General features: G+C 35.4%; 1 protein-coding gene across 1 annotated transcript in view; it reads left to right on the top strand.

Moving 5' to 3' along the window:
- l(2)34Fd (nucleolar protein 10 lethal (2) 34Fd) overlaps positions 1-19,811 on the top strand; it is a 28,779-nt gene that overhangs the window by 279 nt on the left and 8,689 nt on the right. Inside the window, exons 2-13 of the mRNA XM_080152304.1 lie at positions 1,500-1,567; positions 2,306-2,421; positions 3,768-3,845; positions 4,635-4,724; positions 6,858-6,959; positions 8,101-8,219; positions 8,679-8,766; positions 10,226-10,306; positions 15,015-15,146; positions 15,845-15,986; positions 17,303-17,378; positions 19,323-19,419. Coding sequence (XP_080008430.1) covers positions 1,500-1,567; positions 2,306-2,421; positions 3,768-3,845; positions 4,635-4,724; positions 6,858-6,959; positions 8,101-8,219; positions 8,679-8,766; positions 10,226-10,306; positions 15,015-15,146; positions 15,845-15,986; positions 17,303-17,378; positions 19,323-19,419 — 1,189 coding nt within the window. The remainder of the gene's footprint in view (positions 1-1,499; positions 1,568-2,305; positions 2,422-3,767; positions 3,846-4,634; positions 4,725-6,857; positions 6,960-8,100; positions 8,220-8,678; positions 8,767-10,225; positions 10,307-15,014; positions 15,147-15,844; positions 15,987-17,302; positions 17,379-19,322; positions 19,420-19,811) is intronic.

Genomic DNA, 19,811 nt, shown 5'->3' with positions numbered 1-19,811 from the left:
TTTTGTGTTGTATAGGATACAGTTAGGGACGGGACATTGGACTGAAGATTATGCTAGGACCTAAAGTTTCAAAATCACGTTCTTTCATTCGTTGGCTTAAAAACTTAAGGTACTAACATTAGGTACTTGTTTTTATGTTTTACATTATACAAACATGATTTTATTTACCTAATTATAATAATGTAGTAATAAAAATTGCAATTTTTTATTATATAAGCAGGGATGAATATTCTGCAAAATTGACCCTGCTAAAGGCGGGGTAAACAAATAAAAAAATACGTTGTTGGTGGGGGAAAAAAAGAAAAAAATAAAAGAAATGATAATATTTTTTTCTATTTTTCTTCCCTCCCTGGTGAAAAAAAAACAAAATTAATGTGTGGGATGGGGGATAATATGTATAAAATAAAGAGTTCTGATTTTTATCCATTTTTTAGGAAGGGGTCCTTGCTTGAAAAAAAACAAAGAGGGGGGGGGGGAATTGCAGCAGGGAAAAAAATGAATCTTGTGCAGAATATACACTTATGATTTTATCAGCTGCTATTAGAGAGAGTATGCTGATTTTTCCATGTAAAGAATCTGCCAATACAAGAGCATATTCTCTTAAAACTTACTTGATCCTTTAGTCTACTCGTAAGGACATCAATTTCTGCAAACTTATGAATATGTACTCAATACCAGGGAGGGCTGTCATTATACTAGTCCCACATCCCTGTAGTCCCCAAAGTTTTATAATGATGTTTTCTTATTCGTTTGCTTAACAACTCCCATAGTGTAGTGGTTAGCGCACTACGCTCTGGTTGGTAGAAACCGAGTTCAAGTGCCCCCATAGACTTTGCACTTGGTTGACAATGCTGTCGCAATTTGTCAGATTATAATCACGCAACCTTCCCCTTAGATGCCCTAAGGTTGTAAGGAGGGAGATTTGTAGGAAGTTAGGATTCTATTAATCAAGCAGCTTTAACCATGCTTTCCCTCGTCCATGCTCCTCGTATGAGAGTGCCATTAATTAGGGTGGCTTAGTATGGAACACCTGCCAAAACTCTAGGCCAGGGTGATGTAATAATTGAGTAGCTTCCACGAGAATTGCGGGTCAGCTTGTAATGTAACATAGAATACTATTAGCCGTGCGCTAAGCTTACCAATCTAAGATAGGCCAAAGGATTCTCACTTCCAGTCTCCTTGTGCATCTGAGTCCTAACTTCAGAGAATCAGGGCTACAACAACAACAACAACTATTATTGAATTTTGAATAGATGTCACATTAATTTGAGTGTCTAAACGTTCAATCACCAATTGTAATCTACAAAAGGGGTGATTTTGTGTGTCTTCACTGGGGATGTATATTAATTTTATTTATCTGCCACTGTAGATTCCTTACTCTTAACTCATCAAGTCCAAGGGTCTGCCTAAAATGCTTCTATCCAAGTAGCTTCGATACTTATGTTGTTGTCATCCTTCATTTTGTTATTAAAGTAACACAAAACTAAACCTATATAGGATCTTGAAATGCCAGATATAAGCACAGCAATAAAATGTTCCAAAGATGGGCAGTATTTAATAGCATCAGGTGACTATACTTATTTGAAAGTAACAGGATGTGTGTTTAGTATGTTTGTGTATTAAAAAATGACCAACCTCTCGAGAGAAATCTCCCCAAAAAAATTACCCACCCTCCCCCTTTTTTAGAAATGTTTTTTTTAAACCAAAATTAAAGTGGTTAACTCCCCCGCCCTTCGCTCAAATAAAAAATCCAATTTTTGTTGGTCCCGAGCCAAAGGCCAGCGTTAAAACAAACCCTCGGATGTATATTCTGCAAAATTGACCCTACCAAATGGGGGTGGTGTAAAAAAAATAAAAATATGTTGTTTTTTTTTTTTGGGGGGGGGGGGATGTTAAAATGAAGAGAAATGATACCTAACATTTTTTTCCATTTTTTTCCCCTCCGTGGTGAAAAAAAACTTAAATGATTTGTGGGAATATGAATAAAATGAGTTCTGAAAATATTTTTCCATTTTTTCCCTTGCTGGAAAAAAAAACCAGGAGGGTAAAAAATGAATCATGTGCAGAATATACACCCCTGAACAAACCTCAAAATGCTGCCTTTCATTTTAAAATGTAAAAAATTGGATGGTTTGTCAATAGATATTATAGTTACCTGTTGTCTTTTGATATTTGATTATAAAATGAGTTCTAAAATATGCTTAAGTATCAATGATAATTCCCTTTGTTTACCTTTTATAAAAACCTTGATTATCACTCCAAAAATGGATTGAAACCTTCCTGGGATCTAATGATTTATATTTAGGTACCTACAAGCCAAGAATAAGATGTTACGAGTTGTCGAATCTTGGTCTAAAGTTTGAGAGGAATATAGATGCCGAGGTCATGCGTATTGAAATTCTTTCTGATGATTACTCTAAGGTAATGACTATAGATAGGTTAATGGCAGGGTGTCGGAGCCGTATAATTTTGATGCGGCTCCGGCTTCGCGGAGCCGTATCTGGAAATACGGCTCCGGCTCCTACCTTAAAATTAATATATCAATTTTTGTTCATTATTGAATTTGATAATAGTTATTTCTCGCATCGTATTATAAAGGGCTTTCCGCGGATATAGAAAGTACAATTATGAGATTAAAACTAGTTTTTTTAGCCCCGAGGTGCCGAAGGCGCCGGCTAAAAAAACTTGTTTTAATCTTATGATTGTACATTTCTATATTCGTAGACAGCTGGATAGAATACGATGCTAGACATAGTTTTTTCGTATGGATGAGAACCGGTTCCTATCCACCGGATTCGAATGAATACCGTACGAGAAAATAAAATTAATAATATAAAATATTTTGCTTTTATTTGATTAAAGCTATATAAAAGTAGAAGGATGTGTGTCTATTTGTTAAGTAACAATAGTTTTTCAGTTTATTATATGGAAATAGACCGTTGCAAAATTATAATATTACTTTAAAAAATTATTTTTAGCAAATCTGGAGCCGGAGCCGTTTTTAACTAAAAATACGGCTCCGGCTCTACCTAAAATGTTGCTGCTCCCGGCTCCGGCTCCGAAACACTGGTTAAGGGCACACCAAATTTCTGTCTTGTTACCTAGAAAATATAATGGAAGGTTAATTAATTCTAAGATCTACTACCTATTTTTTTCATAATTGTAAGCTTCATATAGGTCCTAGTATAGTATTACGCCATTTAATTTGGAAATAAAGTTTCGTATTTGATTTTAGGTTTTTTTTATCCCAGTCTTCCTTATAGGTGCTAGGGGGGAACCCACAAACACAAACTCGTATTATAAATACATTTTTTATAATAGAATAGAAAAAAAACTGGTATTACTAGCAGCGTTGCGGAGCCGTTTGATTTTGGTGCGGCTCCGCGGAGCCGTGTATGATGAGTCCGGCTCCGGATTTGGCTCCGGCTCCGACCTAAAATCAAGAAAAACTCGACATATTTTTTTTGAAGGTTTTAAAAAATAAAGTTTCGATAAAAATGGACTTGGAAAAACTTAAAAAGGGCATTTGCACATGACAAAACAGGGTTACCAAATTATAATTTATAAAAAATCTCTAGTTTATCTAGTCCGGAGACGGAGCCGTTGTTAACGAAAATAACGACTCCGTCTCCAGCAAAATATGGCGGCTCCGGCTCCGCAACACTGATTACTAATTTACTAGGCACCTTTATTTCAAATGTGCGTTGTGCACTTATCAAACAAAGTTTATGTGACAGATGTCCCACATTATATAACTATAATTTTAGCTTTGCCTCCTGAGTGAAGACAGATATGTAGAGTATCATGCGCAAGGAGGAAGATATTATAGATTTAGAGTACCCAAGGTTGGTATTTATATATTTATACTAGTACCCAAAGGAGGTATAATTTATACAGGGGCATAGGGGATAAGTCAGAGGTGTAGAGTTCCATGCGGTTTCTGCAACTGGCAGAAATACAGTGGATGTATATTTGTCAAAAATTGTTGTCTAGATGTAAATTCGACAGTAATTTGCTATATATCGTAGGTATGCTGACAAATTTACACCTAAAACAGGCATTTAAACATCAAATTGTCAATTATACATCCATTTCTTGCCAAGTTCAATATAAAAAAGTTTATAGGTAAAATTGGCAAGAAATAGATGTAAAATTGATAATTATGGATGTATAAATGCCTGTGTTAGATGTATTTATGGCGGTTACTTTAAGTATGACTATATTTTTGGCAGAGTTTTTTTTACATTTTTTTCCCCTCAACCACATATTCTAGTACCAGCAACTACCGGCTAGAATCGATTGAAAACGTTTTGTAGCAGCAAATAGTATTATGTGGAGAAATGTTTCGTGATGGATTTGCATTGAAAATAGCCAAAAAATGGCTAAACGGCTGAGCCGCCAGCCGTTAGCCGTTACTTTTCCAACTTTTTGTTCGATTTAGGGAAAATAGACCTACCAAGGATTACTCATGCAAAATTTCAGATCAAAATTCGAATTCTAAGTGCCATTTGCTCACTGATTACGAGATGGTTGCATTACCCCCCCCCCCCCCCCTATATTCTGCACAAGATTCATTCGAAATTCGAATTCTAAGTGGCGTTTATACATTGATTACCGAGATGATTGTTATTTAGGTGTGTGTGGACATGGCCTACCTTCCTTCAACCTGTGATCAATATTTTGTTGGCAATAGCTCTCAAATGTACAGATTTAATTTAGAACAGGTATCGTATTACTTGGCTGCTATTTGAGATAGAGGCTGATTTTTTTTTGTGACGATTTGGTTGACCTTTGAGTAGCGCATATAGTTTTAAAGAGGGGGGGGGCGAAAGTGACACTTTTTGAAATCAAAACTAAAAGTCAACAAAGGAACTAAACTAAAAAAAGAGTTACAGGTCTGAGATTTTGCATGGCAGTTGCTTTATAGGGGTAAAATATGGAACTGTGAAGAAACGGCGGCGCAACCGCCGAAAACCGCAGTTTCCCGCCGAAATTTTTTTTGCCTTTTCTCGGCGGTTTTCGGCGGTTGCGACGCCGTTTCTTCACAGTTCCATATTGTACCCCTATAAAGCAACTGCCATGCAAAAAGTCAGACCTGTAACTCTTTTTTTAGTTGAGTTCCTTTGACTTTTAGTTTTGGTTTCAAAAAGTGTCACTTTCGCCCCCCCTCTTTACATTTCCTTACATCTACAGTTTATCCGGCTTTTCTGATTACATATAATCATCCATGTGTTTAGCCACTTATAGATATTGTTTTTCTTGTTACATTTTAAAGTGTTAGGCTAGGTATTTTATTTTTTCAAGGTTTCGTTATTCTCTCTTGTTTTTTGTAATGACAAAGCAACATCTGCTCTATAGTTCACTTTGTCCGTTTGTCAATTATTTTTTTTCTTCTTATTTAAGTTGTAATTCTTGTTAAAAGCGAAGTTTTTTTTATAATTAGGGTCCGTTCGTCCGTAACGGATAGCTTTTTTCGTTGATTTAGGCATGTTAGAATTGTCCTATTGATTTCAAACTTTGCATGGTGATTCCTTTAGTAGTTAGGTACGATTTAAAAAGTGTAGCAACTCTATAATCATTACCAGAATGTCCGTACGTCCATTTTAAACATGTCGATATTTTATACTTTTTTAACAACAAACTTTCATGTGATCTAATCATCCGATTGATCTGATTTTTGGTATATTAATTCCTGGGACAACAAAGTATAATGTTATAAGCGAAGCAACTCCATAATCAAGTTCTAAAAATATAAGTATGTCCCTAAACATTATCCTGTATCCAGCAGTTTTTCAACAAATTTACTTACAATTTTGGTTCGACTCTTATACATTTATATTCTGATAATTCAGTTCTGACAATATACAAATGTTAATGTCCGTTTTTCCTACCGTTTTATTACTTCGCTTCTTATTTAAGTTGTAATTCTTGTTATTTTACATTTAATCACCAAACTTAATTTTTTCAAGACATTTTTCATAAACACGTTATTTTGATAAAAACATTTCTTAATGAAGGAGACATTTCGCTTTAGATCATATTGGCTGGGACCCAATGTATTAAAAACATGTACTCTCATTTGTTGAATTTAAAACCTTGGGTACTTCTGCTTAATAAGGTTTTTTTCTTCACATTAGATAACTAGAAGCGTAAATTTTGTTAGAGGACGTCCAAGCTTTTAACATGAGGGTTAGATTTATTTGTGGGGTATTATGAATACATATATTTCTAAAAAGAGGGGGAAGCGGATGTGCCACTTTTTGAAACCAAAAGTAAAACGTGCATGAAAATATAAGGGAAATTTTTATGAGAAAAAAATGTTTATCTCCGATGATTCAGAACTGTCTAATTTAGCGAATAAAAGACAAAAAAACTTCGGCGGGTAACGACGGTTTTCGGCGGGAGCGGCGGTTCCGCCGCCGTTTCTTCTCAGTTCCATATTGTTCTTCACAAAAGCAACTGCTGTGCCGAATTTTAGAGCTGTAACTCTTTTATGGGCTGAGATCATGCGCGATTTACTTTTGGTTACAAAAAGTGTCACAACCGCCCCCTACCTTTTAAGGATTCCGACAGCATCCAAAAATTTGTTTCTGGGGATTAATCGTCCCTTTATTGTACCCTTCCCATTGGACGTCCCCTGCCGAAATTAGGACTCTACATAAATTTATTTTCCATCGTTTTATCCCTTAAAATATCTGCATTATGTTATTACTAGGGTTGGGCCGGATATCCGGTTTGGCCGGATATCGGACGTTGGCCAGATATTCAGCCGGAACCGGATATCCGGCATTAGAAATCAGCTGGTTATCCGGTATCCGGTCAAGAAAGTATCCGGCCAAACCCTAGTTATTACTTAGGGAAGATTTCTGACCCCCGTGGACACGCTGGCCAGTGGTATAAACTGTATGAGCATCAATCCTGAACATAATCTCATTTGCGTAGGAACTGTTGAAGGAAAGGTTAGTCATTCAACTTATGATAGAATTAGGGTTGGCAATCCGAATCCGGAATCCGCCCAATTTTTGGTCAATTTTGGAATCCGAATCCGGAATCCGTTTTTTAATAGCGGATTCGGATTCTTAATTCTTGAGTTTTTTCTTTTAACTCCCCTTTTTTGAAGGCAAAGATTATCATCATTAAATATAATTTTTTTATAAATTGGCCTTTTAATTGCATGGTCTTAACCATGCAGGCTTTCTAGTATCTAATAGCTAACTTGACCTAAAGTAAATAACAAACAAACTAATAACTTAGCCCGATCCAACCCTCCTTATTTTAAATTTATTTTAAGATAAAGTGGGTGTTTTGTGCCTAACAAGGTACTTTGAGGGAAGTTCCACACTCTTTTAGTTTAAATTTAAGGCTTCTTTCTGAAATATACAATTCTACCACTTCACTTTCCAGGATGTTAATTAATCAAATATTACCTCTGAGGTACTTGGTGATTACATTTTCATGAGAATTAACTAGTAAAAACATGTTTTTCTAAATCAAGAAATCATTTTGTAAACAATTTTTATGTCACGTGCTAAATATCAAATTAGTTCGAAATCAAACGTATCTTTGATTTTTTAATAATTGAAGCAATACATTTTTTTACAAAATCTTGCAAACGTTTTCTAATAAAAAAGCTGCTTTTAAACAGGTATTTATTCCTACTCCCTACCCCACACACAAAACAAAAAAAAACAGGGGTGTTCATTCTGCACAAGATTCATCTTTTTTCCCCTGCTGCAAATTTTTTTTTCCCCTCCCTAGTTTTTTCCAGCAAGGAAGGGGATAAAATGGAAAAATATTTTCAAAACTCTTTATGTTTTTCATATTGTCCCCCGTTCCATATATTCTTTTTTTTTACATCAAAGAGGGGAGAAAAATGAAAAAAAAAAACTCTCAGTTCTCTTAATTTTTACATCCCCCCCCCCCTCCCCAACCTCATATTTCTTTTATTTTTTACCCCCCTCCCCTCCTCAGCAGGGTCAAGTTTGCAGAATATAAACACCTGACAAAAAATTGAGGTTTAATAGAATCTGATCTATTGATTATTATTATTGAATCTGATCTTGGATGAAATAGATAAAATAAAAATTCTAATTTTATCAGATTGAAGCTTACGATCCCAGGTACCGAACACGGGTAGGTGTTCTGGACTGTGGCCTCGATGCCGTCATTGAGGGTTCCAGGGTCAAAACTGTGCCAGCTGTTACTGCCTTAGCTTTCAGGTGGGATAATCCTTTGATTGCAAGAACTTTGTCCGAAAATCCTAACTATGTATTATTATAATTTGCTCCTGTTTTGGGCCAAGGCATTCCCAATTTCCATTCCACTAATAAAGATGCTTACCTGACTTAGCTGCAATAACGTCTTTAGTTATTACTCGATTTGGGCCGAGATTCGAGCCCAACAACAAGCGGATGCGCTACGTGCTACGCTACAAGCCGTTTTTGATACTTTTTTAAAATTGAGAAAGGGAGGAGTAGGTTGCGCTAAAAATCCGTAAAGGTGTGAGTTTTAAGGCTTAAAAATAGTAGTAGAATGGTAATATTCACTAAATATGAGTTTTCCTTATTGATTAGAACCATAGACAAAAATATTTAGTGAATATTATCGTTCTACTACTGTTTTTAAGCCTTAGAACTCACACCTACCTCATTTAATTTTTCATTTTTTAATTTTTTAAGGGATGGTTTGAATATGGGTGTAGGAACCTCAACTGGTAAGGTTCTCATGTATGACTTGAGAGCAGTCAAACCTAAAATAACAAAGGAATGTTCAGAATAATTTATTGAACAGCAAACTATTTTATTTTAAAATCACTTGCTCTCGATCGTGCATAGTACCCTTTCATAATTTCGATTCCTGCAAATGGTTATAAAGGGGGGGGGGGGGGTTTGGACACCCTTGCGTAAACCTGGTACCTAGGCTTTATCTTTGGACTGAGAGGATAGGTTATAAAAGATAAAATCATTCCTATATGATGAATTTCACGAAGTTATAAGATTTTTTGGATAGACCTCCAGGTTCCGGAGCTGCAGGCATCCAGGTTCAGGAGCTGTAGGCCTCAAGTTTGTCTCTGGACAGGTAAAAATACAACAAAAAACATTTTTTTTTGGAAGAGATAGAAGTCAACTCATTAAACAAAATATGCGTCTTTTTTGTTGAAATATGTAAATAACATTTAAAAATATTATATAAAACGACCTCTAACTCTTCAAAAAAAAATTTTGATTTTGGTTTTTACCTATCCAGAGAACACCTGGAGGCCTGCAGCTCCTGAACCTCGAGGCCTATCCAAGAAATCTTAAAACTTGGGAAAATTTATCATACAAGAATGATTTTATCCCTAATAACCTATCCTCTCAGTCTAAAGATAAAGCCTATACTCACTGTTTACTCAAATGTGTCAAAACTTCCCCCCCCCCCCTCTTTTTAAAAGCAGTGAGGGAGCACATCTTTCTTGAAGTTTAAATGGAAAACAAAAAATGTGTGCCTTATAAAAAGAAAACAAAAGTTTTAGACATTTATATCAAATTTTAATCCTAAAATTTTAAAAATATTCTAACGAGGTTTTTTTGAGGAAATTAGATTTGAAACTTTAAAGTTCAATTTTCATCTTCTAGGAGTCAACGCTTAATCATGACAAGAAAAGCAAAGATTATTTATTTAAAATTTTGAACAAGTTTGCTTTAATAAAGTTCTTTTATAAAACCACTCCTGAAGGGAGTTGATTAATGGCCATTTTTATCAGTTGCTTTGCTAAGGTCACGGAAATTTAGCCTTATATAAATCATTTATAGAGAGGTTTTATAAAAGACTTCATAAAAGCAAAGTTGTTCAAAATTTTAAATAAATAATCTTTGCTTCTCTTGTCATGATTATGCTGTTGTAACTCATAGGGGATAGAAATTGTAATTTTCAAATCTGATTTTCTCAAAAAAAAACTCGTTCGAATATTTTTAAATTTCAGGATTTAATCTTTATATAAATGTATAAAATTTTTGTTTTCTTCTTATAGGGCACACTTTTTTTTCCATTTACACTTCAAAAAAGATGTGGGAGGGGTCTTCAAACTGCAAATTGCACCAGTTCTCAAAGTTTTATTATTTGATTGGTTGGTTCCAGACTACCAGTGTACAAACTTTAAAACCTATAATGTTGATAAAAAAAAGGGGTAATTTTGATATTTGTACAAAATTGGTGCACAATCTGAACATAAACCCTACAGGAACACATGTATGAGTTACCCATAAAGAGGTTACACTTCAACACTGCTTACAATAATGATCTGGTTCTCTCTTTGGATGCTCAGGTAAAATTGATTTTTAACCCTAGATGGATAATCACACACAAAATCCGTCAAAGGGGTAGTTTCACGAAATGTACTTAAACTAATTTAGTAAACCGCATATAACTATATTTATATGGCATATATTTGAAAGAATTTCAATTTTCTACTACGTAGTTTTAAAAATATCAAGACTTGAAAATCGTCCTTTTGTGATTTATGCAATTTAAAAAGACGATTTTCAAGTCTTGGTATTTTTTTTTAAAAATAGTAGAAAATTGAAATTTATTCAAATATATGCCATTTAACCAATTAACCAGGAAAAAATATGCGGTTCACTAAATTAAGTTCAAATGCCTTTCGTGAAACTACTTCTTTAAAAAATATGTGTTTGATGCATTGAATTAGATGGGCAATCAGATACAGAAATATGTCAAACTTAAAAAAAAAGATTTATAAACCTAGAATTAGATGGTCAATCAGAAACAAAAACCCGTCAAACTTAAGGGGTTCCGAGCAGACGGAAATCATTGTTTGGATTTAGCCTCTTGTAAGGGATCTTATTTTGGTGCATCTTCTTACAAGCATGATTATATGGTCAAACGCAGGGAGGAAGGGAGGGGACAATGGATCTAAAATTCATATTTCTGACAGTCTTGGACTTTGGGTACCAGAACACATGCAACTTTTATTATTTTGCCAAATTTCAAAGACTTTGGGTACCAACGCAAAGAATGCCGCTAAAACAATTATTCCAAAGCAGACGACTGTAACTGAACTAACCAATACAAATACTAGCAGACAAGTTGAAAAAAAAATTAAAAACAAGTTTATTTTGGATTTTAAACAAAATAGTTTTCTTCTGAGAATGGGTCGGATAAACCAGAAATTCTATTGTGATACTTCTGTAACTATCCATTCTAATCAACCTCTTGTAAAATATGAGAACAACCCCCAATTATGGTATTATTTTTAAGAAACAGCCAGTACTAAGGTCATACCTTTTATGATAAATTACAGACTATTCACAGGAAAATAAGACAGGATAACCTAATGTTATATACTTTTCTTTCAGTGTTTAAGGGGGGGGGCGTAATGACATTTATTCGTAATCCGTGAGCAAAATGGTCTTAAAATTTAGCTAGACCCTTCAAACTTGGTATATAAGCCTAGTCCTATAGCCTATAGGTATTACATCTAAATGGCAAAAAAATCTAAAAAAATTTATTTTAAGGTTAGGTTAGGTAAGAAAAACCCTGCGGAAATGGGGTTTTTAGGCTTTTTTTGGTCTATTTTGATGTGGACACTTAACTTAAATTGTTTTTTCTTAGGGTTTTAACTTAAATACACTGTATCTATTCATATGGACTTTATTTAAGATGATTCAGCAAGTCGGGGACCGACCCCAGGGGGCTAGGTGGGTGGCCCGCAGGGGTTAAGTGCCTTTTTCCCAATACATATGTTGTGATACATCTAATTATAGGTTTTTTAGGTCAAGGAACTCAAATTCTAAGCAAAAATTAGCATTAGACTAACCTGAAGCTAACCCCCCCGGGCTAGGTTGGTTTTCTGCAGGGCTTAAGAGCATATACCTAACCTAACCTAGAAACTTACTTATATTTTAACATGTTTTTTTATAAACTTTGTCTATTAATGATGACTTTATCTAAGATAATCCAGGAAGTTGGGAACCGACCCCAGCGGGCTAGGTTGGTGGCCCGTAGGGGTTAAGTGCATTATTTTCCAATATATATCTTGTTATATATCAAAATATAGGTTTTTTAGGTCAAGAAACTCAAATTCTGAGCGAACATTACCATTAGACTAACCTGAAGCTAACCACCCCGGGCTAGGTTGGTTTTCTGCAGGGCTTAAGAGCATTTACCTAACCTAACCTAGAAACTTACTTATATTTTTACAGGTTTTTTTTCTTGAATAAACTGTGTCTATTAATGAGGACTTTATTTAAAATGATCCAGCAAGTCGAGGACCAACTAATCTGAAGTTAGCCCCAGCGGGCTAGGTCGGTGGCCTGCAGGGGTTAAGTGCATTATTTTCCAAAAAAACATCTTTTGATATATCAAAATATAGATTTTCAAGGTCAAGAACTCAAATTCAGAGCTAAAATAAGCATTAGAATAATCTGAAGCTAACCCCAGCGGGCTAGGTGGGTGGCCTGCAGGGGTTAAGTGCATTTTTCCAATATATATGTTGAAATACATCCAATTATAGGTTTTTTTTAGGTCAAAGAACTTAAATTCAAAGCTGAAATAAGCATTAGACTAATCTGAAGCTAACTCCAGCGGGCTAGGTGGGTTGCCAACAGGGCTTAAGTGCATTTTACCTAACCTAACCTAGAAACTTACATTTAATATTATTTTTTTAGGTTTTGTTTCTCAAATAAACTGTCCATTCATGAGGATCTTATTTCCGATGATCAAGCAAGTCGAAGACTGACCCCAGCGGGCTAGGTGGGTGGCCCGTAGAGGTTAAATGCATTTTTTAGAAAAAGTATGTGTTATCATACATCAAATTATAGGTTTTTTAGGTCAAGAAACTCAAATTTACAGCTGATAAAAGGATCAGACTAATCTGAAGCTAGCCCCAGCGGGCTAGGTGGGTTGCCTGCAAGTTTCAAGTGCATGTTACCTAACCTAACCTGGAACCTTACTTGTTTTTTTAGGGTTTTTTTCTGGAATAAACTGTGTCTATTTATGAGAACATTATTTAAGATGATCAAGCAAGTCGGGGACTGACCCCAGCAGGCTAGGTGGGTGGCCCGCAGGGGTTAAGTGCATTTGTAAAAAGTATGTGCTGTCATACATAAAATTATAGGTTTTTTAGGTCCAGAAATTCAAATTTAGAGCTAATAATTGAATCAGACTAATCTGAAGCTAGCCCCTGCGGGCTAGGTGGGTTGCCTGCAAGGCTTAAATGCATTTTACCAAACCTAACCTAGAATCTTACTTTTTTGAAGATTTTTTAATTGAATAAACTGTTCATGAGAACATTATTTAAGATGATCTAACAAGTCGGGGACTGGCCCAGGCGGGCTAGGTTTTACTTAGATACACAGTGTTCAGTCCTAAAGCCATCATTTAAAAGATTCTTCATACAGGAGACTGACCCAAGGAGGTCCCCAACTTGCTGGATCATCTAAAATAATGTCCTCATTCATAGACACAGTTCATTCAAGGAAAAAAACAAAAAATAAGTAAGTTTCTAGGTTAGGTTATGTAAAATGCACTTAAGCCCTGCAGAAGATCTACCTAGCCCGAGGGGATTAGATTCAGGTAAGACTTATGCTTATTTTAGCTCTGAATTTGAGTTTCTTGACCTTAAAAACCTATATTTTGATATATAACAAGATATATATTGGAAAATAATGCATTTAACCCCTGCGGGCCACCGACCTAGCCCGCTGGGGCTATCTTCAGATTAGTCTTATGCTAATTCTAGCTCTAAATTTGAGTTAACTGACCTAAAAAAACTTATAATTAGATGTATCACAACATATATATTAGGAAAAATGCACTTAACCCCTGCGGGCCACCAACCTAACCCGCTGGGGTCGGTTCCCGACTTGCTGGATTATCTTAAATAAAGTCCTCATTAATATACAAAGTTTATTCAAGAAAAAACATGTAAAAATATAAGTAAGTTTATAGGTTAGGTTATGTAAATGCTCTTAAGCCCTGCAGAAAACCAACCTAGCCCGGGGGGGTTAGCTTCAGGTTAGTCTAATGTTAATTTTCGCTCAGAATTTGAGTTTCTTGACCTAAAATACCTATATTTTGATATATAACAAGATATACATTGGAAAAAATGAACTTAACCCCTGCGGGCCACCAACCTAGCCCGATAGGGGTTGGTTCAGATTAATCTAATGCTTATATTAGCTCTGAATTTGAGTTCCTTGACCTAAAAAACCTATAATTAGATGTATCACAACATATGTATTGGGAAAAAGGCACTTAACCCCTGCGGGCCACCCACCTAGCCCCCTGGGGTCGGTCCCCGACTTGCTGAATCATCCTAAATAATGTCCATATGAACAGATACAGTATATATAAGTTAAAACCTTAAGAAAAAAACAATTTAAGGTAAGTTTCCACATCAAAATAGACCAAAAAAAGCCTAAAAACCCCATTTCCGCAGGGTTTTTCTTACCTAACCTAACCTTAAAATAAAAAATTTTGGATTTTTTTGCCATTTAGATGTAATACCTATAGGACTAGGCTTATATACCAAGTTTGAAGGGTCTAGCTAAATATTTAGACCATTTTGCTCACGGATTACGAATAAATGTCATTACGCCCCCCCCCCCCTTTCTTATTATACGAATCTAATAAAGATTGCAATATCTAAATTTTTGGAATTTTCCAGATATATCTGGTTTTAAAGATATTGAGTTAGAACTCTAAAATTGAATAAATTGCCCATTGTCCCCTCCCTTACTCCCTGGTCAAACGCCCTTCAACCAATTCTTTGATTCCACGACCTTATTCTCTTGGTTTTAAAAGTTGCTCCTATTTGGGGCCATGGCACTTCCCCTTCTCTATTTATTTCGCGCACCCGCCAAAGCCACCATTTTTAACACCTTTAATTATGTCGCGGTTTTTGGGCGAGATAAGATCTTATTAATTGATTCTTAGATTTTAACAAAATGAGAAGTTACCCCCCCTCCCCTTCCCGCACACACTCCTTAGTTCATAATAATAAAATATTTTAGTCTCTGAAGATGTGGGACCGCGAGACTGGTAAGATTTATGCAAATATTGAGGCGGAGGCGGATTTCAACGATCTCTGCCACTACAAGGACAGCGGTCTGTTCTTCATGACTAATGACCAGCCAAAAATTCAGGTAGAGTTAGCCGTTTTTTTGCTAAATTAAAAGAAAAATGTGTAATAGTTATTTATTGCATCGTATTGTAGGCATCTTTCGGCGGATATTAAAATGAAAAAATATAAGAAAACTTGTATTATTCTGTGATTTTAAAATTCGTAAAATAATTCTATTCTGTGATGCTATACATAATTTTTCAGTATGGCTGAGAATTGGTTCCAATACAGTGGATATTAATCGGTTTCGAAGCCATAGCTGAAGAGATATTAAAGAATCTACAGTCATTTTATTTGAGACTCGCAGCTACGCCCCTAGAAGCCTCTAGTGACACTTTAAACTTGTTTTTTTGTTGAGTTCAAGTTTCTACGATATGTTGCGTAAGAGTCTCTTTATACAATTCCTCGCAATGTTACGTAGGAGTCTATTTTCTTAAAATAAAAATTTCGATTTATTATTATTTCTCTTGGGAGGGTGGTGGTACCCTCCCCCAAAATAGTTATAAACCTTCCCGGGACCTATGAGAAGCTACCCTGTTAAGGAGAACCCGATCGGTTCAGCGGTTAGCGAGATTCTTCGGTACAAACAAACACACAGACATCCTGTTACTTTAGTATAAGGATTCAGTAAAAATAATCTTAATTTTGATTATGACACTTATTAACAAAGCGGATAATACTTGGTTTGTAAGCCATACTGGAAATTAATTATTGCTTCAGGCATATTATATTCCAACCCTGGGCCCCGCACCAAAGTTTGCTTCCTTCCTTGATGGTCTTACAGAGGAGTTGGAGGAGGATACTGCCGCAGCCGTCTATGATGATTACAAGTTTGTCACGCAGGAGGAGTTGGAAAAATTAGGTATAATAGATGGATAGACAGACAGATAGATAGACATATTGATAGACAGACAGACAGACACGCTGCCGTGTATGATGATTACAAGTTTGTCACACTGGAGGAGTTGGAACAATTAGGTATAATAGATGGTTAGATAGATAGATAGATAGACATATTGATAGACAGACAGACAGACACGCTGCTGCGTATGATGTTAACAAAGGGAAAAGTAGGTTGCGGGTAAAATCCGTAAAGGTGTGTGTTTTAAGGCTTAAAAATAGTAGTAGAACGATAATATTCACTTAATATGTGTATTTCTTATTAAAAGGAACTATAGACAAACTTTTAATCGTTTTACTATTGTTTTTAACTTAAAACACACAACCTTTACGGATTTTACCCGCAACCTACTTTTCCATTTGTTATACTGTAGGAGTTGAAACAACTAGGTATAATAGATGGATAGATAGACAGACAGACACGCTGCTGCGTATGATGATTACAAGTTTGTCACACTGGAGGAGTTGGAACAATTAGGTATAATAGATGGATAGATAGACATATTGATAGACAGACAGACAGACACGCTGCCGTGTATGATGATTACAAGTTTGTCACACTGGAGGAGTTGGAACAATTAGGTATAATAGATGGATAGATAGACATATTGATAGACAGACAGACAGACACGCTGCCGTGTATGATGATTACAAGTTTGTCACACTGGAGGAGTTGGAACAATTAGGTATAATAGATGGATAGATAGATAGATAGACAGACATATTGATAGACAGAGAGACAGACACATTGCTGCGTATGATGATTACAAGTTTGTCACGCTGGAAGAGTTGGAAAAATTAGGTATAATAGATGGATATACAGATAAGATACAAATATATTTATAAAAAGGTAGATAAATGGACAGATAGATGAGCTGTGGACACGATTTTACCATCTATTTGGAGTGATTAGAACATATGTACAGTTTAATTTAAGGATTAAGCTCTATTGTTATTTGAGATGAAATAGGCATAGTTATTATTTAAGGATTAAACTTAATTGTTATTCTTATTTGTATATTTAAGGATTAGACTATTTAATTGAGAACCTAAATGATGAGAAAATTATGCATAGCTATTGTTTAAGGATGTAATTTCTTAACTTTTATTTGTATATTTAAGGTTTGGGCTCATATTTGATGAGAGCTCATATGATTATGCATAGTTTTTATTTTAGGATTAGACCATTAATTTACTGTTATTTGTATTTTTAAAGGACTGGACCATTTACTGATATTTTTAAAAAGGAATAAACTAAACTTTTATATGTTATTTAAGGATTGGACCATTTAATTGGAACCCGAATGATGAGAGCTCACATGCATGGTTACTATATGGATGTCAGATTTTACAGGTTAGTCTTCAAGGATTTATAATATTCTTGGGAACGATTATCTCGAAAAACATTAAAGACTACTAGCTGCCAAACAGCTGACCGTACATATTATTCCCTCACATCATTATGAGCTGCATGAAAAGGCCAACAAATAATCTGCAATAGCCAAGATCAAATGATGTACAGCCTTACTACAGGGAATGCTTGACTGAAGAAAACATGCTTAAAATAATTTTTTTCTCACATTTATGTTGACTGTGTATTATTGAGTAATGGGTATTAATGAAAATTTGTAGGCCTTCTTATGATGGTTGATATTTTGTATTAACATAATATATTGGTTCAGCCGTTTGGCCGCTAGCAGCCTTTAAAGTACATAGATTTTTGTAGATATAGAGCCATGGAACCTTTTACCATGAACTGCACTAATGTACATTGGGCTTTTTACTACACTATTCCCCAAAGTTTTATTATAACGTTTTTATATCAATTTATCGGCCATTGTCGTTTCGCTTTAGATCTATGCTAAATAGCTAACCGACAGTGCTTTAAATTTAGCGTGATGGCATTAGAGAAATATTATATATACTCATAGAGTGTATATTAACATTCTAGGAGAGCAGTGTCAGCCCTGGCACCTGGCAGAACTGAAACTATTAGAGATATAATATATAGAGTGTACATAATATTCTAGGAGAGCAGCATCAGCCCTGGCACCTAGCAGAACTGAAACTATTAGAGATATAATATATAGAGTGTACATATTATTCTAGGAAAGCAGCATCAGCCCTGGCACCTAGCAGAACTGAAACTATTAGAGATATAATATATAGAGTGTACATAATATTCTAGGAAAGCAGTATCAGCACTGGCACCTAGCAGAACTGAAACTATTAGAGATATAATATATAGAGTGTACATAATATTCTAGGAAAGCAGTATCAGCACTGGCACCTAGCAGAACTGAAACTATTAGAGATATAATATATAGAGTGTACATAATATTCTAGGAAAGCAGCATCAGCCCTGGCACCAAGCAGAACTGAAACTATTAGAGATATAATATATAGAGTGTACATAATATTCTAGGAAAGCAGCATCAGCCCTGGCACCAAGCAGAACTGAAACTATTAGAGATATAATATATAGAGTGTACATAATATTCTAGGAAAGCAGTATCAGCACTGGCACCTAGCAGAACTGAAACTATTAGAGATATAATATATAGAGTGTACATAATATTCTATTAAAGCAGCGTCAGCCCTGGCACCTAGCAGAACTGAAACTATTAGAGATATAATATATAGAGTGTACATAATATTCTAGGAAAGCAGCATCAGCCCTGGCACCAAGCAGAACTGAAACTATTAGAGATATAATATATAGAGTGTACATAATATTCTAGGAAAATAGTATCAGCACTGGCACCTAGCAGAACTGAAACTATTAGAGATATAATATATAGAGTGTACATAATATTCTATTAAAGCAGCGTCAGCCCTGGCACCTAGCAGAACTGAAACTATTAGAGATATAATATATAGAGTGTACATAATATTCTAGGAGAGCAGCATCAGCCCTGGCACCTAGCAGAACTGAAACTATTAGAGATATGATATATAGAGTGTACATATTATTCTAGGAGAGCAGTATCTATCAGCCCTGGCACCTAGCAGAACTGAAACTATTAGAGATATAATATATAGAGTTTACATAATATTCTAGGAGAGCAGTATCAGCCCTGGCACCTTGCAGAACTGAAACTATTAGAGATATAATATATAGAGTGTACATAATATTCTAGGAGAGCAGTATCAGCCCTGGCACCAAGCAGAATTGAAACTATTAGAGCTATAATATATAGAGTGTGCATAATATTCTAGGAGAGCAGCATCAGCCCTGGCACCAAGCAGAACTGGAACTACTAGAGATATAATATATAGAGTGTACATAATATTTTAGGAAAGCAGCATCAGCCCTGGCACCAAGCAGAGCTGAAACTATGCAACAAAATTATATTAGAGATCAAATGGATAAACTGCGAGAGAAGAGAGTTAAGGTATAATATTTTTAGTGATGATTCCCCTTAAGTATCTTTTGATCATTCCCCATTTTCTAGAATAATTTGAAAATAAGGAGTGGCGTTAGAGCTTGTGTGTTGGTGTAAACTCTAGGTTAGGTTAGGTTATATTGGGTACAGGGTAGCCTCACAGGGCCAGGGTTAGTGTTAATATAGGTTAGGTTAGGTTATATTGGGTACAGGGTAGCCTCACAGGGCCAATGTTAGTGTTAACTCTAGGTTAGGTTAGGTTTTATTGGGTACAGGGTAGCCTCACAGGGCCAGGGTTAGTGTTAACTCTAGGTTAGGTTAGGTTATATTGGGTACAGGGTAGCCTCACAGGGCCAGTGTTAGTGTTAACTCTAGGTTAGGTTAGGTTATATTGGGTACAG

This window comes from Acartia tonsa, chromosome 3 (assembly GCF_053477335.1).
Source record: "Acartia tonsa isolate MP-2025a chromosome 3, ASM5347733v1, whole genome shotgun sequence".
Classification (NCBI taxonomy): Eukaryota; Metazoa; Arthropoda; class Copepoda; order Calanoida; family Acartiidae; genus Acartia; species Acartia tonsa.
The sequence above is the reverse complement of the archived record's forward strand: the minus strand, read 5'-3'. Positions and strand labels throughout refer to the sequence as shown.